This window comes from Pinus tabuliformis, chromosome 2_1, assembly GCF_031772625.1.
Source record: "Pinus tabuliformis cultivar Carrire ecotype Pingquan chromosome 2_1, CPIR1, whole genome shotgun sequence".
In the NCBI taxonomy this organism is placed as follows: domain Eukaryota; kingdom Viridiplantae; phylum Streptophyta; class Pinopsida; order Pinales; family Pinaceae; genus Pinus; species Pinus tabuliformis.
Genome location: NC_142299.1, coordinates 439138482 through 439165069, shown reverse-complemented (window position 1 = coordinate 439165069; position 26588 = coordinate 439138482). Strand labels below are relative to the sequence as shown.

General features: G+C 34.2%; 1 protein-coding gene across 1 annotated transcript in view; it reads left to right on the top strand.

Annotated features, from left to right (window-relative positions):
* The first annotated feature begins 14932 nt into the window (after nucleotides 1-14932).
* Nucleotides 14933-26588, top strand: part of LOC149200804 (disease resistance protein Roq1-like) — a 28917-nt gene continuing 17261 nt past the window's right edge. The window contains 6 exon segments of the mRNA XM_089401077.1: nucleotides 14933-15570; nucleotides 15684-16773; nucleotides 16899-17174; nucleotides 17327-17459; nucleotides 17595-17810; nucleotides 17883-18441. Of these exon segments, the coding sequence (XP_089257203.1) occupies nucleotides 14933-15570; nucleotides 15684-16773; nucleotides 16899-17174; nucleotides 17327-17459; nucleotides 17595-17810; nucleotides 17883-18441 (2912 nt within the window).

Sequence of the window (26588 nt, the reverse complement as noted above, 5' to 3'; positions counted from 1 at the left end):
TATTGCGGTGGTTGTGATTATTATTTCCAACACAGATCTGATTGGGAAGGATGGCTGGGTCTTCGTAACCTAGAGAACATATGCCTTGTCGAGGTCGACAGTGAAAATTGTATAAGAATGCATGACCATGTTAGAGACCTTAGCAGAGATCTCGCACAGGAAACTCCTAGATGTGAGCTTCGGCTTTGGTGGATGACTGAAAACCTTCTTCATAATCTTTTGACGCAATATCCTATAAGTATTTTGTAGATTTCAACGGGCTTCAAAATAAAGTTGTGTTAATATTTTGAAGTTTTGAAGTATTACAACTTTTCAAGATTGACCATCTTGTTTCTAAAAGTTCGAGGTGATCGATTCAGGTGCGTGGAATTAGCATGGTTCACGGAAATGTCTCTGAACAATCTTTGGAAACCCTTGCGGACAACTTCAACCTAACATGCTTACAACTGCTTAGGGCTGAAGGTTATTTTGTTGAACGCCTATTCCGGGTTCGGCAGTTACCACAACTAATATATCTCTGTTGGGAGAATTTCCCATACTCATCCTTACCTTCCTCGATTTCACTTAAAACTTTACGAGTTTTATATATACAGAAGGTGAGCCACCTGCAAACACTGTGGCAACATGAATCTCAGGTAATCTTTTCTTTTTTCTTTGAAGAAGATTTTGTTTTGTTTTTCTCCAAATTATAAATATCGCTTGCTCTTGAGAATTGTCTTGCATACCACAATGCCAAAATGTTCACATTTACAGTGTCAAACACACTTAATTAATGTACATTGCATGCACCTCTCAAATTGAGGGAATTGTATATTCGTGCTCCCCTTTCAAAAGTTCCAAAGTCCATTAGAACGTTGAAGCACCTCCAAAAAAATTTCTTGTACGACAGTCACCTTGAAATTTTCCCAAATGAATTCTGTCATATGGATTCCTTAAGACACGTTGGATTAAAGTATTTCTTAGTCTGCAGACGCTCCCAAACTCACTGGGGAACTTAACCGAGTCTTCAAAGTTTGGACCTATGCAGCTGTTTTACTCTTCAGACGCTCCTAGACTCGGTAGGGAATTTAACGAGACTCCAAAGTCTTAACTTGGAGGGGTGCTCTACTCTCCAGATGCTCCCAAACTCGGTTGGTAACTTTCTGTCACTTCAAAGTCTTGATTTAGGTGGGTGCTTCTCTCTGCAGAGACTGCCTGACTCGATTGGGAACTTGACGGGTCTCCAATGTCTTGACTTGGGGGGATGTTCTAGTCTGTAAAAGCTCCCAGATTCGATTCGAAACTTGATGGGCCTCCAACGTTTTCACTTAGGCGGGTGCTTCTCTTTGTATATGCTTCCAGACTCAGTTGGGAACTTGATAATCCTACAACGTTTTCATTTGAGTCGGTGCTGCCCGCTACAAACACTCCCAAACTTTATTGGGAATTTGATGGGCCTCCAATATCTTGACTTGGGTAGATGATCTGCTCTGCAGATGCTCCCGGATTCGGTTGGGAGCTTGACAGTTCTCCAACGGCTTACTTGGGAGGGTGTTCGATTATGCAAATGCTACCAGACTCAATTGGGGATTTGACGGGTCTCCAACATCTTCACTTTGGCTAATGCATCGCTATGCAAACGTTGTAGACACTCCCAGATTGGATTGGGAATTTAACTGGCCTCCAACATCTTCACTTGGGCCAGTGCTTTGCTCTGCAAATGCTTGTAAAGTGGGTTGGAAACTTGACCAACCTCCAACGTCTTCACTTTCGCCGATGCGCCTTTACGCAAACGTTGCAGACACTCCTAGATTGGATTGGGAATGTAACGGGCCTCCAACGGCTTCACCTAGGCCAGTTCTTTGCTTTGTCAACGCTCCCAGAGTGGGTTGGAAACTTGACGAGCCTCCAACGTCTTCACTTGAGTGGGTGTTCTTCTTTGCAGGTGCTCCCAAAATCGATAGGGAACTTGATAGGCCTCCAAAGCACGCCTGGAATTTGACGTCTTTTAAGACGTATTTTGGGTTTCAAGACGTATTTGATGACAACCGGAAAATTTAACCTGTCACATATGACGTCTCTTTGATATCTGCAACCTGTCAGAATGACGTCTGATTTCAAATTTAAATTGTCAAAAATTATAATACCTATAACATTGAAGGGATTTTCCTCTCAGCGTAAGTTTAAATACAAGTAGTTGGTTGCACTCTCAATCTCTCGGGCGTGTTCGTATTAAATCCACAACTTCACGATAAAACATAATTGCATTGAATATTTATGTCTAAGAATTCACGTTTCCAACCACTATTCTGCACCCTAAATCTCTCTGGCGTGCCCATAGTAGCTCAAATACGGTGAAAGCTTATTAATCAAAATACAATGCCATATCACAATCATTTAGTGCACTCAGATTGTGTTCCAAATGCCAATGTAATCTTTCTAAAACAGCGCTGCAAAAACAGGGTTCCCCCATCCCCATCTTCAACTATGCCTCACACCCTTGGGCCTTTCCCATTTCCCACAGGATTCCGGCACCGACTCCATCTCATGCGGGGAATTCCCTTTTGGCTGTAGGAATCGTTTCACAAGCCTTTCTATTGCAGTCCTACTATTCATATGGAGGCGAATATTGTCGAGGACAGCGTGGACGACTTGCCCTCCGCTGCCATAACCTTTTCGATTAAGATGCTTTTGGAATTGTGCAGAAATGGAAGGAGAGGAGGATATGACACAATTTTTTAAAATTACGGTATTCCTCCATGGTAAAACATGATCTATTTTGTTAATTCAAATTGAAAATTAAAGAGCTTGGTTTATTATAAATGGTTCAAATGGTTTTGTGAGTAGATTGTTATCATTTTTGTTTAAATATTTAAATATTGTTAAGTACGTTAGCATTAGTTTATTATCATAATCTTATGTTTTCAAATTCGATTTCTGATTTTCTTAGTGCACCATATCTCTTTCTATTGTTTTCTCTTTGAATTTATCATCTTTCAAGTTAATTCTTTTTCTTTCAATACAATAGGTGGTCTAACATTTTACCAATTTTTTTTGGAATACTCATAAAATTTTTCGTAAAATATTTTTATTTTTGAAAACCTAATGCAATTGATCTTGTTCAAACTTTGTACAATCCTAGCATTGCTAAAGAAATGCTAGGGCTTACTCCCAATGTGATTGTGGAGGTTGTACATTTGATTGAGGCGGTTAGTTTTATGAGTTTTATGAATGTACATGGTTTGAGGTTAATAAAAATTTAGTTGTTTCGGGAGTGGTATGCACTTGATATTGGAAGCTTTTCTTATTTAAAAAAAAAAAATTCAAAATACTATTGTGTATTTTTTAAAATAATTTAATTGTATTTTTGGGTGGGTTTTAAAAAATAATTTAATTGTTTTTTTAGGTTTAATGTTGATTTAATTAGTTATAATATATTTTGGGTTGTTTTATAAATTAATCGTTTTAATGATTAAATGAAATTTAAGTTCAATTTAATATAATTATAACACATAACTCTTAAATAAGAAGTAAGGATTAGTTGTTTTACTTATATTTTCAAAACTCTGAAGAATTTATAATGCTTTGTATGAGTAAGAATAAAAATAAATTATGGATATCTCATTATTATAAATCTTTTAGCCAAAAGCTTTGTATGAGTCTCAGTAGTTTTTTCCTTTATCAATTCTCTCTCTTACATACGCATAGATATATACTAAATTAAAATCATATAAAATTTAAAGATATAAAAATTAATGGAATTAAGGTCTAATTATTTTTCATAGAAAGTTATTATATGAATAACAAAATCTATATACTTAAATCCATTTTGTAAATTGAAATAGTTTTTAATGTCGAATATTTTATAACATAAAATAAATTTGAGAATGAAATAACTTATTCTTTTAATTTGAAAATAAGAGACTATATGATTAAAAAGAGAGAATTAAACCAAAGATATTACTACAGAATAAAATTGCAACAATTCTTAGGAAAATCAAGGTACTTTTAGAAGAAGATTAATGAAATTTGAGATGTAAAAATAGTTGAAGGAAAGTTTCAAGATAAAGAGAAGTTCACATTCACAAATTTACATGGAATTTAAAATGAAAAACATGAAAAATTAAAAAACATTATCAAACTTCCATTTGATAGGCAAAGAAGATTTGAAATTCCAGGATTCCAGGCCTGCTCCAAAGTCTTTACTGTGGCGGGTGTTCTGCAAACTATACAAAGCTCTCAGGGTCGGTTGGGAACTTGACGGGTTGGCGCAGGGGCAACACTATGCAGAGTCTCCCATGCTCCTTCGGAAATTTGATGGGTTCTAACGTTTTCACTTGGAACATTGGAAGGGTATTGCAATCTACAGATGTTGCAAATTTGACGTCGTTGGAAATGCTTGAGGTGTCTTAATGTCTTAAACGATAATGTCGTAGGTATTAAATCAATCAGCCGCACCAGGTTGTTGCACCCCAATGATCTCCCTTGTAATGAATGGATTCTTTTTAGCATTTTGAGGTCGTTGGAAATGCTTGAGAGGTGTCTTAATGTCTTAAACTGCAATGTAGTAGGTATTAAATCGATCAGTCGCACGCCCCGATATTGCACCCCATTGATCTCCCACGAATGAATGGATTTATTTTTGTATTTGACTTTATGGTGCGCAAATTGATCATGGCGCCATAATATTGGATTGTTTAATGTATCCAATAGTTTTGGGTTTTTTCATTGGAAAGTTATGGGTTTTTTCACTGGAAAGTTATGGAAATTCAGGGTATATTTAGAAAAAATGAGGAAAGATTTTTGTAAATCCAAGTTATAGTTATTAAACTTCAAAATTTTAGGTGTCTTAAATATTTTTGATGCTGCTGAATTTATTTCCACCATAAAAAACGCGATTCAAACAGTCTCTACAAGATTTTTTGAATTTTTTTTGCTCAGCTTCCGACCACTTTTGGCAGTCCGGGCAAATTCCTCCGTGTTGATGGTGCTGAATCTATTTCGACCATCAAAAACATGATTCAAACAGTCTCTAAAAGATTTTTTGAATTGTTTTTGCCTAAATTCCGACCACTTTTGGCCTTCCAAACAATTCGACGACTCCAATAATTTGTTGCCACTCTTACGTAAATGTTTGTATATATATATATATATATATATATATATTCTTAAATGTATATGTTTGCATGATTTTTTTTATTTATTTTTGGTTATATCAATAAATGTATTTAAAAGTATTATATTAGCCCACTTTTGTGTAAAATTGTTTTGTATATGAATATAAAATGTATTTAAAAATTTATTTTAATGAAATTTTAATATTTTTAAATTTTTAATTTTTTTATAATAATATAAAGATTTGTTTAAATAAGAAGAGAGTCATCTACCGATGTGGAGGAATTGTGTCGATGGTCAAAACTCCGAATCTGGAAAATTTCAAAAAATCTTATCTAAGACACTTAAGATTTTGAAGTTTAACCATTGTAACTTAGATTTATAAAAATCCTTGTTGGATCTTCTCAAAATATGACCAGAATTTCCATAAATTTCCAGGCAAAAAAGCAGTCTCCTTCCTAATAAAAAGTTTTAAGTTGGTTTCATAAGTCTAAATAGTTAAATGAAAAATTGTTTATCATGTTTTTTATATTTAATATTTATTAAATTTGGTAAAAAAAATTCATATATGAATTTTTTACAAATTTATTAAAATAAAAATGTAATTATTATATAATTTGGATTTTTTTCAAAAAATTATAATTAGATAAAATTCAATTATTATATGATTTGGAATTTTTTCCAAAGAATTATGATTAGAGTTTTGTTATATAATTGGAATGAAATTGTATTTTTGAAAGTACAAATATATTGAATATTTTAGAAAAAATCATCATTTTAGATTGTACAATTTCAATCAATAATTTTACAATTTCAATAAAGTTTTAAAAACTTAATTGAATTTTAAATAAAAGAAACTAAAAAAATATTCAATCAAGTTTAAATTGAGTTATTTTTATTTTTAAGCAATGTAAATTTATTTAATATATTTAAGTTTATCAAATTATTGCGAGGAATGATTGTCATTTTTCTCACCTATATCAATTTTTACAAATAACATTGATAAATATTATTGTAATGACATCTAAATTTGTATAAAAATATAAAAAGAAAGAACAAATAACTTTAAAACTAAAAATATAAGAAGTGTTCAAAATATGAAAAATCAAAATAACATTTTATTTGTTATATATTTCATCTCTCATATATATATATAAAAGAATATTAAAATTTAATCATTTACAAAATATGAAAAATCAAAATAACATTTTATTTGTTATATATTTCATCTCTCATATATATATATATAAAAGAATATTAAAATTTAATCATTTACAAAAGGGGAAATTAAAAATTAAGTATTTAATTTAATGAATATTTAAAGTTTTAGTTTTTCTAACAAATTATTATCAACATCTAATTATATAATTTTTGGTGAAATTTGCAATTGAATGTATTTGGACAATTGATATATGCAATTCTAATAATTCAATTTCTTTTAATATTTTTAATTTTCAATCTTTTAAATTATTAATTTAGGTCGTCATCATGAAAAGAAATCATGCCATAATTAAGATTTGAACTTGGATAAAGATGATAATAATTTATCCTTTCAGCTACAAGGTATCTCAATAATTGTTATTTGCAATTCCAATAATTCTTTTTCTTTTAATGTTTTCAATTCTCAATCTATTAAATTTTTAATTTATGAGGTCATCATGAAGATTAATCATGTCATAAATGAGATATGAGCTTGGATAGAGATCATAACAATTTATCTTTTCAACCATTTGAGCTAAACACAATGATAGAGGGATAATACAATCTTTCATTAACAATTTTTAAACCAGATTCCAAAAATCATTTGGTGATGATAGAGGGTACCAAATCAAAGGGTATGGTAATGTTCTTATCGTATTTCCCGATGGAAATGTTAAGAATATTCAAAATGTAATGTATGTACCAAGAATAAAAAAGAATCTGATCTCTATTTCTATGATAACATATCAGAAACTTAAGGTAGAGTTTTTTAAGTCTTATTGTGTTATTAAAGATCTTCTAGATTGTATGAAGCCAATTGCATCAAGTATTCAAGTGGGAGGAATGTATAAGCTTAATGTAAGAAGTGTACCACACCAAGCCTTGACTTCATCAGTTATCACTGCAGAAGACTTTTGGCATCAAAGATTTGGTCATATCAATTTTAATGACCTACTGCTACTTCAGAAACGAGCTATGGTCAATAGTCTTCCATTTTTAACATGGTATTAGGAAGCATTTAGTCAGTAGATTGAGGAAAGCATGGTATGGACTAAAGCAGGCACCCAAGTCGTGGTATGATAAAATTGATTCATTTTTCGTACAACATAGTTTTAAAAGAAGTAAAAATGACCCTAATCTGTATATTGTGTTTGATTTTTAACATAAGGGTAAATCGAGTATGTTCCAATATCCGTTTTTTCAACGAACTAGTTACTATTACACTAAGGGCACTTTTAAGATGTTTTTTCAAGACAAGAAATATTTTTTCTTAAAAGGTCATTTTTTATTTTAATTATTTTCCATTAAAATTTAATATAAATTAAATTGTCTTGAATATAAAATTTAAGAGAAAAACAATTTGAGACAAAAACAATTTAAGAAAAAACTTTATATTTGGACAAAAATATATTAAGACAAAACTAAGACAAAAACAATTTGAGACAAAAATATTTTAAGACAAAACTTTATATTTAAGACAAAAACAGTTTAAGACACAAAAATTTTAAGACAAAAGCAGTTTGTGATAAAAATATTTTAAGACAAAACTTTACATTTAAGACAATGGCCACTTAAGACAATAACAATTAAGACGAACCTATTTAAGACAATTAAAAATTAAGGGAAAACCATATCAATTTAAAACAATATTATCTAACAATTGCAAAATTAACTGTGACAGTGCACCCTAAGTCCACCAATGTGCAGGCTACTATTGTCTCGCGCATATACCGATGTTGCTATTTCACTTACCATTCACGTGCTTATATAAAGACAATTACCTTTTGTGCTCTTCATTTTGTGGGGGTAGCCAACTTTGGAGAATGCGACAACTTTCCCCGGCAAGATTTCCCGAACATCAATTCCTCTTATGTCCCTTCGATCTCTATTGATATGATTAGAGACAACTTGTTTGTCGTTGGATTCGACACTACTACACAGAGGGGGATTTTAAGATAATTTTTTAATATAAAAGAAATCATTTGTCTTAAAATTTTCAATACGAGGCACTTGTAAAAAAGGTAAAGGTAAAGGATTAGGGGTTTGTCTTTACATTATTGATGGGTTATTCAGGAAGTGGAGCGATGGAGTCTGACAACAACTGATGGGATTTAGGGCAATGGAGATCACAACAGATGTGTGCTTAGTGAGCGGAGAAATGGAGGCATTTTCGTTGAATATGAATATGCAGTAACATAGTTGGAGTATTTTTCAGGGTCTCCATTAATTGTGTTGTAATTTGTGGTTTTGATCGCCAACTTAATCCACTAGGACACCCCTTCAAGTACAATAAGCTCACCAATCACCACCAACCAATGTCATTAAGAAAATCTCATCAAGCAAACAATCGACAAATATCTTCAATGATAACCCAAACCATTAAGGGATTGTCGCTCATAATTAATGGCCAACTTGGAAAATAAATATTTCCCCGGACCAATTAATGACCCCAAGAGACTCCTTCTTAATAGAATTCAAAATTCAAATATGTTATCAACTCCACCAACCAAAACGAATGCACTTACGTAGCTGTAAATATCATCTGAAATCATTTAACTAAAATGCCCTTTATTTAACTAAAATTCCTTTTAAATTATATTTTTGATAATATTTTTTGAACTTAATACCCCTTAAAATTATTTGTATATATATTCTAAGGGATTGGTCCTAAATATTATTATAAACTAATTATTTAATTACTTTCTCAACCTATGATTAATTTTATATATATAGGTATGTATATATATATAATAATTATTAAATAATTTAAATAAATTATCCTTTTAATCTAACCATTAACCCTAACTTTCACCTTAATAACCGAATATTTTAACTTTAATCATAGAATATATATATTTATATATTTGTTAATAAATAAGTTAGATACATAAATAAGTACATCTTTAACCTTAAAATTATTTTAACTAACTTCCATAAAAATAAACTAACCATTGAATTATTATTGAATAAAAATACTAGTCTTCTTATGATTTTAATCAAAATATATATATGTAGAATACCTATAATAATTATTTAATAAATTGAATAAAATAAATAAATAAATAAATTATCAAACCAACCATTAAAATTATTAATCCTACCTTTATAACCTATTATATATATATATATATATATATATATATATATATATATATATATATTAATTTAAATTAAATAAATAGATTCCCTTTTTATAACCAACCTTTTTACCTAATTCAACTTATTTCCTTAAGAAAGATAATAATAATTATAATTATAATAATATCATTAAATAGTAAATAAGAATTTGACCTGGGTCCTAAGGTCAAAATTAGCCGTTAATTTAGCCGTTGGAGTCTCTGCTCAAACTATTTATCATGCTAAGCTGGATCTGTTTCTTCAACTTGTCCTCACGATGAATCACACTAGTTGGTTCGAAACGCGTCGACAAATGATATTCCATGTGATTTTCGCTGAAGAATCTTTCTTAACTTGATATGGATCACAGAAGCCTGAACTCTATCATCTGAAATCCCCCGATCAACCAATTCAAAACCAAAGAGGAGTAGGAATATCCATAAGAGAAAAGGTTTAGAAGAAAGACCACGTAAAATGACCAGCTAGTTCGTCTAAGATAGACCATAGAGAAGACCAATAGGTTGCAGCTAAGATCCCAAAAAATCCCATGATCGACCAATCCCAAACTATAGAAGGAGAAGGAAGATACACAGGAGCAAAGGTTTAGAAGAAAGACCACGAAAACAACCAACTAGTGCGTCTCTGATAGACCACATAGTAGAACAACAACTAGAGTGTAAAAAAAATTGTTATTAGTGTACCTTGAAACAAAAAAACCAATAGAGATCTCTGATATCATCTAGAATCATGATAAAAACTGAATCTAGCTCAGATAATTGTGCTTAGACATATTGCACCCAACAACACCAACAACTACACTAATGAAGGCTACATTTAATCAATTTACCTCCACACATGTAGCCAAAATTACCGTCCTTGTGAATTTTGTGATTAATGATTCCACAATCCAATCTTTTATCCTTAACGTCTGCTTCTCATAAAAGTTGTCGTAGAGATTTTGAAGTAGGCATATTGTCTGCCAACATATATTTTGTAATTTTCCTCCACCGTCCTTGTAGAAATTATGGTGTAGATTTGCAACTGCTCATGAAGTTTTAATCAAAATCACAAGACACAAAGCTACTCTACTGCTCTGCGGAAGTTAATTCATAATTTAGAACAAAAATTTCAAACATGCAATAAGAAATAACACACATGCACACAATATTTTTCCTGGGGAAAGCAATCTACTAAAAACCCCAATTCCTGCTTGGATTAATATGATGAATAGAGGTGTATTATAATTTATTTGCTCAATTGAGCACAAACTGCAAGTGAATAACCTGTCCGTCTTCTCACTGAGAAGCTATGACCTAGAATTAGTCAATTTATGCCTCTACTTGAGCCCCTATTTCCTTGCAAAATTCCTTGAGAAATTTGCCCCTATTATTTAGGAATTTTTCCAAAATGGGTTCCGCAATTCCCAAGGTTGATCATCTAACTGCATGCAAGACCTGTACACTCAAGACTAGTCTACAACTGATGTTACACTCCCTTGGAATCTCCACCATAGCTGGGGAACTCAAATTCTCTTCATGCACTAGTTATTTTGGGTTGATTTATCAATTAACTAAATGATCATTAAGTTTGACTAAAGTCTCATTGCACAATTGACCTTCCACTAGTTCTTCCAACAATTGGAACTAGTTTAACTAAAAGCAACTTGAGATAATTGACTTTAATTGCTACAAATTAGCAATCACACATGCTTAACTGAACTCTAACTCTTCCAACTCAAATTTATTGAGTAAGCTAGTGACACAAGTCATGTCACACAACTTAACTGCATCCAAATTGTCTGCTGAATTGGAAATTCAAATATTCTCAATTTAATCAAGGCAAAATCAAATTGAGAATTTCTTGCTGCATTTTTCAACAATCCTTCAGGTGAATCTAATCCATGTTATCGATGAAAGTCAAGAGTTCCAACATAACAATGTGTTGATAACAACAACAAGTGGATAGAAGTAGCATTCAAAATAAATGAAACGATCAAAACCACAAATTACAACACAATTAATGGAGACCCTGAAAAATACTCCAACTATGTTACTGCATATTCATATTCAACGAAAATGCCTCCATTTCTCCGCTCACTAAGCACACATCTGTTGTGATCTCCATTGCCCTAAATCCAATCAGTTGTTGTCAGACTCCATCGCTCCACTTCCTGAATAACCCATCAATAATGTAAAGACAAACCCCTAATCCTTTACCTTTACCTTTTTTACAAGTGCCTCGTATTGAAAATTTTAAGACAAATGATTTCTTTTATATTAAAAAATTATCTTAAAATCCCCCTCTGTGTAGTAGTGTCGAATCCAACGACAAACAAGTTGTCTCTAATCATATCAATAGAGATCGAAGGGACATAAGAGGAATTGATGTTCGGGAAATCTTGCCGGGGAAAGTTGTCGCATTCTCCAAAGTTGGCTACCCCCACAAAATGAAGAGCACAAAAGGTCATTGTCTTTATATAAGCACGTGAATGGTAAGTGAAATAGCAACATCGGTATATGCGCGAGACAATAGTAGCCTGCACATTGGTGGACTTAGGGTGCACTGTCAGAGTTAATTTTGCAATTGTTAGATAATATTGTTTTAAATTGATATGGCTTTCCCTTAATTTTTAATTGTCTTAAATAGGTTCGTCTTAATTGTTATTGTCTTAAGTGGCCATTGTCTTAAATGTAAAGTTTTGTCTTAAAATATTTTTATCACAAACTGCTTTTGTCTTAAAAAATTTGTGTCTTAAATTGTTTTTGTCTTAAATATAAAGTTTTGTCTTAAAATATTTTTGTCTCAAATTGTTTTTGTCTTAGTTTTGTCTTAATATATTTTTGTCCAAATATAAAGTTTTTTCTTAAATTGTTTTTGTCTCAAATTATTTTTCTCTTAAATTTTATTTTCAAGACAATTTAATTTATATTAAATTTTAATGTAAAATAATTAAAATAAAAAATGACCTTTTAAGAAAAAATATTTCTTGTCTTGAAAAAACATCTTAAAAGTGCCCTTAGTGTAATAGTAACTAGTTTGTTGAAAAAACGGATATTGGAACATACTCGATTTACCCTTATGTTAAAAATCAAACACAATATACAGATTAGGGTCATTTTTACTTCTTTTATAACTATGTTGTACGAAAAATGAATCAATTTTATCATACCACGACTTGGGTGTCTGTTTTAGTCCATACCATGCTTTCCTCAATCTACTGACTAAATGCTTCCTAATACCATGTTAAAAATGGAAGACTATTGACCATAGCTCGTTTCTGAAGTAGCAGTAGGTCATTAAAATTGATATGACCAAATCTTTGATGCCATAAGTCTTCTGCAGTGATAACTGATGAAGTCAAGGCTTGGTGTGGTACACTTCTTACATTAAGCTTATACATTCCTCCCACTTGAATACTTGATGCAATTGGCTTCATACAATCTAGAAGATCTTTAATAACACAATAAGACTTAAAAAACTCTACCTTAAGTTTCTGATATGTTATCATAGAAATAGAGATCAGATTCTTTTTTATTCTTGTTACATACATTACATTTTGAATATGCTTAACATTTCCATCAGGAAATACGATAAGAACATTACCATACCCTTTGATTTGGTACCCTCGGATGTGAGGGATAATACAATCTTTCATTAACAATTTTAAGAGCACTTTTTCTTTATTCTCCCTCTTTTCCCAGTACTGAATTGTTGTTGTTGTTCCACCTGTAGCTATGGTCGGCTTCAGCTCATCACCGCTTGCAATCGCTCATGCGTTTTACCCCTCCAATAGGGTCTGCAACTTAAATTTCCAATTAGAATAATTGGATCTGTTAAGCTTATTGCTCTCATTCAAGTATGCTTCTACCATGTGATTGTTCATATTGACAGATCTATCTCAAAAAAAAATTCAACCTCTAACAATAGAAATAAAATGGATCTATCTCCAGATCTTAAAAAATAGTGCTCTTGCTCTTAATACAGCGCCTTTCACATGGGTGCACAAAACAAATCATTTTTAAGGATATAGAAACCTTCTTTAAAAAAAAATGACCCCCTTTTAAAATGCACCCCAAACACTTTCCGCTTAAAAATATTATAACCCCTAAAAAAAAGTATTCAAAAGGAGAAAAGACGATTTCAAACGATAGATCTCATTTCTTTTGATTGCTCCTCCAAAAGGTGTCCATAGTCGATTAACACCATGACCCGTGCACTCAACATCTCTGCTCCTCGAAACAAAATCGCAGCAGATGTCGATCCACTACCTGGCTTCCGCCGCAGTTGACAAATCAGACCCCCTACGCCAATTCGGCCCTTCTCACGTTGCTTTCTCAACTGACTCCACGTGCAAACAGATTTCACAACAACCTCCACCCAACGATTTCGCAACAGATCTACGACCTCCGATGGCTTATCTGAGAGCAAAATTCGGCCACACACCCGGCGCAAGCTGCCACAACAAAAGGTCCAGTCAACAATTATCAACCCTATCAGATTTGATTGACGGTAAAAGATTATTTGGATGATCGTATGTGCCTCTTTTTAATTCAACAACTACACAAATTGAAATATCAACAACTTTGAGAAATCAACAACCATCAACGCACGTGTAATTGTTTGATCTGTACGTACATCACTAGTATCATTGAATCTGATAAATGTTGGAAAAAAATCTACAAATTAGTTAAAAAAATTCAGAAATTAGTTTGAAAATAATAGAAAATAATTTTGGTAAGATTATAATAAAATTTAATAGAAATTTTTGAAAATTTGGATTATAGCTGTTAAATTTTAGGATTTAAGATTTTGGGTCTTCAGAATTTTTGATAATACTAAATCCATTTTATTATAAAAAAATTCAAACACTTCAACATTCTGATTTTTTAATTTCTTTTTAAACCAGATTTCACCAAAAAAAACTAAAAATATATAGCGATATGTATTCATCTATTCTGATAAAATTAAATTTATTAAAATCCAAATTCCAACTTAATAACTAAAATTTAATAAATCCATAACTGTGACATTATTGTGCATGTACGTCTACTTCCTCTTAGCTACTAAAGATAAGGCTACTGAAAAGAAAAGTGTAAATAAGACCTATTTTAATGTACAAGGATATGTAACATCTGGTAAAAAAAATAAACACGATGCAATAAGCAAATGAATAGTTAGGCTATATAAAAAACCAATAATATAAACTGTGGTTGGAAGTTCATGTTTCCACGGTTCCAATTGCGGTATTGATTCTTTCCATCCTGTTCATTCAAAAATAATTTAATAATAAAGGAAAGAAGAGGATAATATGGCGACTTGAAAATTACAGAAAGCAACCCTATACACTAGTATTCAATATTTTAAATAACTAGGTATTGATACACAGACAGAGTAGCAAAGGTGCAGCTGGTAACTTCATTGGAGTTGCGAGATCATTCAGTCGAAAATACAGAGGTTGAGCTCACATTCCCCAATATCTGTAACACATTTTGGTTATTGCTTCTCTGTTATTCTATATCCAATGGCAGATATGATTAACTTGACAACAGTTGGTGACGCTACTTGCTCGGCATCCTCCACCACATCCATATCACAGGGCAATAGCTGCAGCTATGTTTTTGATGTATTCATAAATCACCGTGGTCCTGACGTGAAGGAAGGCCTCGCCAAGCATATCTACCATCGCCTGAAAGAACATGGATTAAGAGTATTTTTGGACCAGCCAGAATTGGAGAAGGGAGATAGCGTGACTTCTCAAATCGAAGAGGCGATTCGAACTGCCACGGTCCATGTTGCAATTTTTTCTCCAAGATATGCTGAATCTAGTTGGTGTCTCAAGGAATTAGTGTTGATGCTGGAGTCGGGCTCAACAATTATTCCCGTCTTTTATCATGTCAATCCACGGGAGCTTCGGTGGACGCGGAGCCAAGATGGAGTTTATGCTCGAGCCCTGAGCATACTCCGGTGTATCCTTCTGTGTAAAGAGGACGAAAATGGAGCGTATGCTCGAGCCCTGTGCATGCTAGAAAAGAAGACAATAGTAGATCCTTAAACCAATACAAAGAGGCCATGGCATAACTCGAACACTATTGAGAAATGGAGGAATGCCCTTTCTATTGTAGCAGACACAAGCGGCATTGACCTGAAGGCGTGTAACGGGTAAGAGCGCCCCTGCTTCTCCCTTCTTAGCTTTTAATTTAGTCGATTCATAAGCATATCGATATCTTTTAGGCGTTCCTTACAGACAGACATTTATTGTGGATATTATTCAGTGACGAAGAACTGCTGGAAGATGAGGTCGTTGAACAAGTTCTGAAAAAAGTTCGCAGACCACTTCTGAATGTCGCTAAATATCCAACTGGCCTGTTTGAAAAAGTAAAGGATGTGGACATCACAGTGTCACTGCAACGGCAAAGCGGGAAGCCCGGTATTGTGGGAATTGCGGGTCTTGGCGGAATTGGAAAAACGACCCTCGCCAAAGAATTATTCAATCGGGAGATGCCAAATTACGATCGATCTTGCTTCTTGTCTGATGTCAGATCAGGAAATTTGCTTTCCCTGCAGAGTAACCTTCTTAACCGTTTGAGTCTCTCGAATGTACATATAAACAACATTGATGAAGGTATGGGGGCCTTCAAAAGGCATATCTCTTTTTCTAAGCAGGCTCTCATAGTTTTAGACGATGTTGATCATATTAATCAACTAGATGCATTATTTTCCCCACTTAAAGATACTATTCATCCAGGAAGCTTAATTTTAATTACAACTCGCAATAAAGACGTGCTCACAAGCTCAGGGATCGCAGAGTCCTCTATTTACACGCTGAAAGGCCTAAATCGAGAGCACTCGCAAGAACTCTTTTGCTCCCATGCCTTTGGTCAGCCCCGTCCTGCGTTGGGATTTGAGGACGTGGTGGAAAAGTTTTTGGATATCTGCAATGGGTTGCCCTTATCTCTTAAAGTGCTGGGAGCCCTTCTTTGTGGAAAATATGATTTAGAATATTGGAGAGCGCAATTGCACAAAACCTCCAAAATACTTCCCAGCGATATTCAAAGCACATTAAAAATTAGTTATGACGCCCTGGATAAAGAGGAAAAACAGATATTCTTAGACATTGCCTGTTTTTTCATTGGAGAACACAGGGATACCGTCATCAGAATATTGGACGGATCAGGTTGGGAAGGATGGCTGGGTCTTCGTAACCTAGAGAACAGATGCGTGGTGGAGGTCGACAGTGAAAACTGTATAAGAATGCACGACCAGGTTAGAGACCTTGGCAGAGATCTCGCAAAGGAAACTCCTGAGCTTCGGCTTTGGTGGTTGACTGACAGCTTTCTTCATAATCTTTCTACGCGATCTCCTGTAAGTATTTTGTAGATTTCAACTGGCTTCAAAATAAAGTTGCATTAATCCTTTGAAGTTTTGAAGTATTACAACTTTGCAAGATTGACCATCTTGTTTCTAACAGTTCGAGGTGATCAATCCAGGTGCGTGGAATTAGCATGGTTCACGGAAATGTCTCTGAACAATCTTTGGAAACCCTTGCGGACAGCTTCAACCTAAGCAGCTTAAAGCTGCTTAGGGCTGAAGGTTATTTTGTTGAACGCCTATTCCGGGCTGGGCAAGTACCACAACTAATATATCTCCGCTGGGAGAATTGCCCGTACTCGTCCTTACCTTCCTGGATTTCACTAAAAACTTTACGAGTTTTATATATACAGAAGGTGAGCCACCTGCAAACACTGTGGCAACATGAATCCCAGGTAATCTTTTCTTTTCTCTTTGAAACAGATTTTTGTTTTTTTTTTCTCCAAATTATAAAAATTGCTTGCACTTGAGAATTGTCTTCGCATACCACAATGCCACAATGTTCACATTTACAGTGTCGAACCCATTTTATTAATGTACATTGCAGGCACCTCTAGAATTGAGGGAGTTGTATATTCGTGCTCCCCTTTCAAAAGTTCCAAAGTCTATTGGAACGCTAAAGCACCTCCAAAAATTTGTCTTGTGGGAGAGTCACCTAGAAATTTTGCCAAATGAATTATGTCATATGGATTCCTTAAAACACCTTGCATTAAGGTATTGCTGCAGTCTGCAGGCGCTCCCAAACTCACTGGGGAACTTAACAGCTCTCCAAAGTCTTGACTTGGGCAGCTGTTTTGCTCTGCATACGCTCCCAGACTCGGTTGGGAATTTAACAGGACTCCAAAGTCTTGACTTGGACGGGTGCTCTACTCTCCAGACGCTCCCAAACTCGGTTGGTAATTTGACGGCACTCCAAAGGCTTGACTTAGGTGGGTGCTTCTCTCTGCAGAGGCTGCCTGACTCGGTTGGGAACTTGATGGGTCTCCAAAGTCTTGACTTGGGTGGATGCTCTCGTTTGCAGAGACTCCCAGGTTCGATTGGAAACTTGACGGGCCTCCGACGTTTTCACTTAGGCGGGTGCTTCTCTCTGCAGATGCTTCCAGACTCGGTTGGGAACTTGATAAGCCTGCAACGTTTTCAATTGAGTGGGTGCTCCGCGCTGCAAACACTCCCAGACTCAGTTGGGAATTTGATGGGCCTCCAATATCTTAACTTGGGCGGGTGCTCCGCTCTGCAGATGCTCCCGGACTCGGTTGGGAGCTTGACAGGTCTCCAACGTCTTCACTTGGGAGGGTGCTCCGCTATGCAAACGCTCCCAGACTCGATTGGGGATTTGACGGGTCTCCAACGTCTTCACTTTGGTGGATGCTCCGCTATGCAAACGCTGCAGACACTCCCAGACTGGATAGGGAATTTGAGGGGCCTCCAACGTCTTCACTTGGGCCAGTGCTTCGCTCTGCAGACGCTCCCAGAGAGGGTTGGCAACTTGACGAGCCTTCAACGTCTTCACTTGGGCGGGTGTTCCTCTTTGCAGACGCTCCCAAACTCGGTAGGGAAGTTGAAGGCCCTCCAAAGTCTTTACTTGGGCGGGTGTTCCTCTTTGCAGACGCTGCCAGACTCGCTGGGGAAGTTGACGGGCCTCCAAAGTCTAAACTTGGGCCGGTGTTCTGCTCTGCAGACGTTACCAGACTCGGTTAAGAACTTGGGTATATTCTCCACTGTGCAGACTATCCAAAGCTCTCAGAGTCAGTTGGGAACTTGACGGGTTTCCAAAGTCTTTACTATGCAGAGTCTCCCACGCTAGGTTGGAAACTTTATGGGACTCCAACGTTGAGCATTTTCGAAGAGTGTTGCAATTCACAGATGCTGTCTACAGTTGGGCATACGGCACTGTTGTGGTATTAAGTCAATCAGCGGCACGCCCGGTTTTTCTCATTGGGTGATAATGTTTGGTAGTCTTGGGTCATAATGTTTGGCAGTCTTACCTATGTTTGTATGGTTTTTTTTTTTTTTTAATTATTTATGGTCATATGAATATAAAATGCATTTGAAAATATTATATTAGCGAAATTTTGTACAGTTATGAATTTGTATGATGTTTCATGTTGGTTCCAGAGGTGTAAAGATCTGTCTTTTTTTATTGTTTCTTATCATATGAATATAAAATATATTTAAAAAAATTATATTAATGAAATTTTAGGACTTTAAGATTTTTTAAAGGTTTTTTAACAAGAATATAAAGATTGGCTTAAATAAAAAGTTTTAGGTTGGTTTGAAAAAGGTAAATAATTAAATGAAAAGTTGTTATATTTTTTTTTTTGAATTTTTACACAATAAAAAGAAAATATATATTATATAATTTAGATTTTAAAATAAAAATAAAAAATTTGTTATATGATTTGGATTTTTATAAGATTTGTTTTTTGTGGGAATATGGTTAGAGAAAATTTGATTATTATATGATTTGGTTTTTTTTTTTTTTTTAGGAATTATGATCAGAGAAAATTTGATTATTATATGATTTGGATTTTTTTTCAAAGAATTATGATTATATATTTTTTTTTATATAGTTAAAATGAAATTGTATTTATGAAAGTATTAATACATGGAATATTTTAGAAAAAAAATTCTATTTTAAATTATATAATTTCAATCAATAATTTTACAATTTCAACAAAATTAAAAAAAAATTAATTGAATTTTGAATAAAAACAACTAAAAAATATTTAAATCATAACAAGTTTAAATTAAGTTAGATCTAAGACTTTCCTGATCCATAATGTAGATATTAGTTTTTGGGATTAATCACATTGTTAGGATTTGGTCGACCTTTGGAACCAACTAATATGGTTTAAATTAAGTTATTTTTGAGCTGCGAGGCTCATTCTACAACCTAGTATGAGGGGATGTGTAAGTTTGTCCCTCCATGCCTAGTTAAAATAAAAATTATGTTCTAAATAGAAAAATAATGTTGGCTATAATTAAAAAAAATGAATACGTTGTAAAGTAATTAGAAGTAAAAAAAAAATGTGTGAATGAGATGTTTAAATCTTATATTTTTCAAAAATATTTTAACAAGAGATTTAAATAAACTATTTGAAGATCTATGCTAACTAATTTATGTGGTATCTATGTATAGGAAAGAAATTAAGTTTTATGGTTAGAATTTTTAGTTTCTCCTATAGATACTTTATTTAGCATTCAAAACTACAATGAAAAACAACATAATGTATTTTGCACTATAAAAAAGTTCACTCGTGAAGAAATTTGATCCCTCTCGGCTCATGTTAGATCCGTACTTAAGATGGATTTATGCTGGTTATTTTATTTTTATTTTTAAGGAATGCAAATCTATCTAATATACTCGTTTTTATCAAGTGATTGTGAGGAATGATTGTTATTCTTCTCACATAAATTCAATTTCTACAAATAACATTGATAACATTGACATCTAACCTTTTTGTATCAAAAGTATGTATGTTTCCTCCTAAGAGGTCGCAAGAGTATGTATGCCTTCGTAGACTTAACAATCAAATGGTTGCATTGAGGTGGCCAAACAAGGGGTCTCATACACCAATTTAGTATGTGGCTTACTGGTGACCTTAAAATTAGATAAGAAGAAGAAGAAGAAAGAACAAATGAATTTAAAATGAGAAATAAAAGAAATGTTTAAAAATATGAAGAATTAAAATAATATTATACATATATGAATATTAGAATTTAATCATTTACAAAAGGATAAATTAAAAATTAAATATTTAATTTAATGAATATTTAAAATTTTAGTTTTTCCAACCAATTATTATTAACATCTCATTATATAATTTTTGGTGAAATTTGCAAGTGAGCCTAATAAGGTATCTCCACAATGAATATATGCAATTCCAATAATTCATTTTCTATTAATATTTTTAATTCTTAATCTTTTAAATTATTAATTTACAAGGTCATCATGAAGAGTAATTATGTCATAAATAAGATTCAACTCGGATAAAGATCATAATAATTTATCCTTCCAGCTACAAGGTATCTCAAAAATTGATATTTGCAATTCCAATCATTCTTTTTCTTTTAATGTTTGTAATTCTCAATCTTTTACATTCTTAATTTATGAGGTCATCAAGAAGATTAATCATGTCATAAATAAGATATGAGCTTGGATAGAGATTGTAACAATTTATCCTTTCAACCATTTGAACTAGACACAATGAATTTTCAAGGTTGAATTGATTATATTAATTTTGTTAAGATTAATTTAAACTCTTTCCTTCTCCTTTTCAAGAAGTTCATATGTGTGTGTGTGTGTGTGTGTGAATTAATGTTATGATATTACGTAGAAAACAAATTTACATGGATTTGAAAAGTGACCATGGAGGATAAAACCTCTCCTCATCTTGTTGCCATTGATGACCAAAGGACCAAAAGACTCCCATAACCAGGTTACATTGAGGCCAAAGCTAGAATTGGACTGTCTTGCTACCCAACTATCCCATACATAAATAACAAATAGACTACCCAAGTATAAATGTCGCCTACAAATTTCAAACAACAAAATATCCCACCAGAATTCCAACATAAGAGACCTTGAAAAATTACTATGACCAATACATAAACAACTAAATTGAGACTAAATTGTCGCATCCAACCATTTCCATAAAAAAAGATTTCAAAAGAAATAACAAGTTCTTTTCAAAACGAGTTGAGAACCACCACGAAGATCATGACGTTGCGACTGGCCTATGCCGACACAAAAAGGAGACCAAAAGAGATAACAATTGCCCTACATAAACAGACCAATAACTATGAGAAGACCAACTTAATGCACTACCTACCATTTATGCTCAATGATCAATATCTGAGGATGAAATATTTGTTGAAGTCCTTGCACTACAACTAGGAGGATCCATTAGGTCCCCACCATCTAAATCACAGAAATATGGTTCTCCACATGCGCCAGGTGGGAGTCAATCCTATCCAAGAAAAACAATTGATTCCTGAGCAGCCTCTCGATGTCTTCTAGGGATGCAAAAGCATTGTACTTCTCCACTTGCTTATCCTTCAAGACCAGGCCCAAAAAGGTCTTCATTTGCCAACGAAGATCCACATAGTTTAGTTATTTCTTCCTCCTTCCCCTAGTATGCCCAGGTTTAGGAACCCAAGCCAACATGTCCTCCAAAAGCTCAGAATCTGAAAAGTATTGTCTTCCCCCCCCCGCTTGGGTCTCAAGATTACAAATTTCCTTCCAAGTATTTGGTGAAACAAAATTGAAATATGTGGTAGCCAAGTCATGGGCACAAAGTCTCACGCCTCATTTCCCTAGCTGAGCTCTTCCACCTTCCCCCATTTTTCACCTCATTCTCTATCTTTGCGACATAGCTGAGACTCGGGGGGCACACTTATTGCAACTGCTATGAATGCATCTACCTGCAAAAAAAAAGAGAATGGATGTGTCCCACCTCCTACAAGACCATGATACCAGTAGACCAAATCATCACAAAAGCTCCAGACATGTGACCCAAACTTTACAAAATACCCACTAATTGAGACAAGGGATGAAACTTCCTCGACCAAGACCATTTTCCCATTAACCATTGAACAAGAGAAAGACAATACCAATACCAAATGACTTCAAAAACCAAGAGTGTGCAACTAGACAATGAATTCAACAACCAACGCTCATCCTTCTATGCAAATGACCCAACATTTCAGAAAACTCGTAATTCACTTTGAATAGGACTCACAAGCCCCAACTTAAGCCATAAATGCACATGTCAAAACAAAACCCAACGCCAAACTAATAAATTTCTCCAGATAGAATCCCTAGACCAAAGATGAAAATACATACACAAAGATTTGTCCCCTAGACACACATACCTAGACCCGATGAAAAACCTAAATAAGGAAACCAAGAATAGAAAATAAATAACCTTAGATTCCACGTTGCACTTGAGACTAGAAGCCCCCAATAACTCTTCTAGAAAGTAATCTCCCAGCTTCCATGAACAAGACTAGGCATCTAGGGAACACCAAGCATTCAAATGACATTTACATTGGCCAACATGACCTCCTTTCCAACCTTTGAAACCCACTACAACCCATAACACTAAGATTCTCACACACTCAAAATGAACAAAGGAACTACACCAGGAGGCCAAGGACCTTACCTTGATTCCTCTCTACTCACCATATAATGTCTCACCGCCCATCAAAGACCTTAAATAAAACCACCACCAACTGTGATACTGCATGCAAGGGAAAACTTTGTCCTCCCTCTTTAAATGCTTAGTGTGTACTCAGGGTGGTGGGTGTAGCCTCCAAGGCCCTCATTCCATCTGCATTTACACCCCATCGAGGGAGTATATACAATTTTAAAAATAATGATAAAATTTAAATCAATTTAGTATATCTTCACTATAATAACAATGAATACATTGAAATTTCCATGTAACCATCTCCCTCCCTTTATCATCACATTTGAGGAGGGGTATGATTTTTGTCTTTTCTCATTGATTTGATCTGTCAAGGTTATGAATTTATTTCCATTAGAACTATCCAGCATTGTGTGGACCAAAGATAATTGATGGTTCTATTCTCATGCTTTCATTTGGCCCTTTTGAAAGTTTAGATAAACATGAAATTAAAATATTAGTCATGTGATACACATAAATACGTAAGATTATGACTCTTGGTTTCATATCTGAAGAGGTCTCTTCGAATTCTCATGACTCTTGATGTTCACTTGTGGCTTTTCAATTTCCATGCAAGTGAATATTACAATTTACATAATTCCCTATGGATTATGTTTCCAACATTCACCCCTACCCTAGTCCTACCTTAACCCAAAGGGTGTATTTGAGTCCAAGAAGAGAGCTGGAATATGAAGGTAAATAACAACTAATGGCTAGATGTGATCTATAAATGTAGTTGTTTAAGGAAGACCACAAATCAAATGGGGTAGAACAAATCGCAGTCCTCTACTAGTGGTGGTTTAAAGAAGATCAAAAATCAAAAAGGTAGTACAAGCCAAAGTCTTCTATCAATAGTAGTTTAAGGTTAGTCACCAACTATAGAACTTGGCTTGATTCAATTCCTAGAGCAATTCCTAATCTTGCTAGAAGTTTATGTCTTCTACTAAATGGAAGTGATTTTTATAATGGTTTAAAGATAACCACAAACTATTGAAATGGTGGTTTGAAGATGACTACAAGTTATATAGCAAAAGCAATAAGTCTTCTACTAAGTGGTGGTTTAAGGAGGACCACAAACCAACTGTTGGTTTTGGGATGACCATAAACCAAATTTTGTTCATGGAACATGAGTTTGTCTCTGGTTACATCTTAGACTTTGATTTTGGTTGACTCTAGCTCTAGGCTTCGAGTACTAGCTTTGGTTTTGACTATGGCTCAAACTCACTTAATATGAATTTGAAACTGGTAGTTCACTATCAATTTCCACCTCATCAGATACAAGGTGAGAGGAAGTGAAAATGAAAAGTATGTGATTTTTAGCTTCGAGAGGAAGTTCCTATACATTTGAAGGTTAAACACATCATACGAAACATGTCACTAATGTTGATATTTCTTTGAAAATTTTATATAACTAATCTAGTATTTATGCCTGGAAAGTTTCCATTCTTAGAATACTATGTGATGTGACACAATCCAAGGTCTTGCAGCAACCAAACATGAATTACAAAACCATAATTGTTATTATAGAGTGCATAACCCCAACCATTTGGTTTTGGATACTGTATTAAATTAATTCAAATGACTAAATCACAAAGCATAATAGAGAGTGATTTAAGCCTACACATGAGAAATCAAAATAGATTTCGAATATTTTCTGTTCATTCAGAATGTGATGTTACATACAAGAAATTTAGATCGAAGAGAGTGGAGTCCTCAAAGTACTTGTAATTCATATGTTGTTACATAGTGATACCATGCAACAACCAAAACACTCTCGCTAACTCATATAATGACCAGTTGATCTGAAATTAAAAACTTGAAGGTTTCTTAAACAAAAATTACAAGTCTATGTATTGTGGGAGATGGATCAAGTTGCAAAAGCACATAAACTTAGTGCTTTTAGCTTAGTTTGTAGAAATAAAACAAAGAAAAATGAACCATAAAAGAAACACAACACAACAATTTGATACTGGAGTTGACCCTTTCTGGGCTACGTCTCTGGGTCTAGCTTCCAATGTTGGGCCTCTTCAATTATATGCTCAAATCTGAAATTATATCAATTTATAGTGCTCAAATAGAAAAATAGTGTTGCCAATGGATTTAGAATGCTCAAAAACCCCTATCTAGGCTCTTCTTAAGCTGAAAAAGCTTAAAAATGAGCAAGATATGCTTGCTGAAACCAAGATTTGTTATATGTTCTGCAATTCTGCAAAAATGGCTAACCATTCTATGTATTCTGCCTTTTCCCTGCCTACCAAAAGACAAATTTGCCTAGCACTGATGGGATTCCTGTCAAAAAATGCATAAAATGTCACCTCTTTAACTCCGTTAATAACCCCTTAAGCACCCAATTTCCAGCCCCAATAAGCGGTCATATGGCCCATATGGTAAGGGATCAGGCTAACCACATGTCCCCACCAGTTTAGTTATGTTGCTCCAACCGTTGGTTATGGGGTTGGTTTGTGACTGAGGACCGATGCTTATCCTCCCAGCCCCTCTGTTGTAGCCCCCTGTGGGCACTACATAGAACCAGGGTTTGGGCCTAGTCCCTACCCCTCTACCTTCGGCTCCTCCCAACTGGTTGTGTGGTGGCATATAAGACTAGGGGCTAGGTATAACTACTCGACCCCTCTTCCCTAAATGTGCCATTACTCGGTTTGAAATAAAAATGCCCACAATGTTATGTTAAGAACCATTGCATTGGTGTGCTAGTAAGGTGTTGTGATGGCTTGCCAAAGGTCTAGGGGTTGAACCCTATCGAGGCCCTTTGGCCCTGTTGAAAAAATAATTTCGAATAAGAATCTGCCATGTGGTGGCCTATGATTGGTCATAAACAAAACACACCAACCAATAAAATCTCACCAACCCAACTTGTATGACCTTTCCACATGTCAACATGGGATTGGCCAGTCTAAAATCGTACCATACATAATCAGTTGATGACATCATCATATGGATTGCCGAGTCAGAAACCTAGTCAACTCTATTATTTTACTTTTTAGTTATTTGGAAAAAACTTCTAGACATCATAACTTTCTCATACGACTTCAGATTGAGGCGATTCAAGCGATGTTAGAGACAAGACAACAAACACTATGATTTGGCATTTGTTTTGAGTGATTTTGAGTACTTCCATTTTTGAGAATTTTTCTGATCCCCTAGATCATTCCTCCCCACTAGAAGCTTTTGAACCACCAAAAGTCTTGTTTCATTCAACAAGTAAGTGAAGTAAAACTCCCTCACTTTTCTTATCTCAATCCAATTGAATTTACTTGGATTAGTTCCTTTGAGCCCCATACGAAGATACTCCATGTTGCCTCTGCGTGAAGTTCTTATCCTCTTGTCAAGAATAGTATATTGCTACAATTATTCTATGTACTCAGGAGAAAATTCTTATATGGATGGAATCTAAACATTCTCTCCTTGATATTCAATCATAGGAGTCTCATATAATCTCAATTTTTCCACATTCACGACGACATAAATTTTCATGTATGGTGAAAAATCTAATTGAAAAGCATTATTACCAATCTTCTCTAAGATTGTAAAAAGACCATATTTGATTGCCTTGAGCTTTTTACCTTCACCTTGAAATCTTTCCTTGCTGATATATAGCCAAAC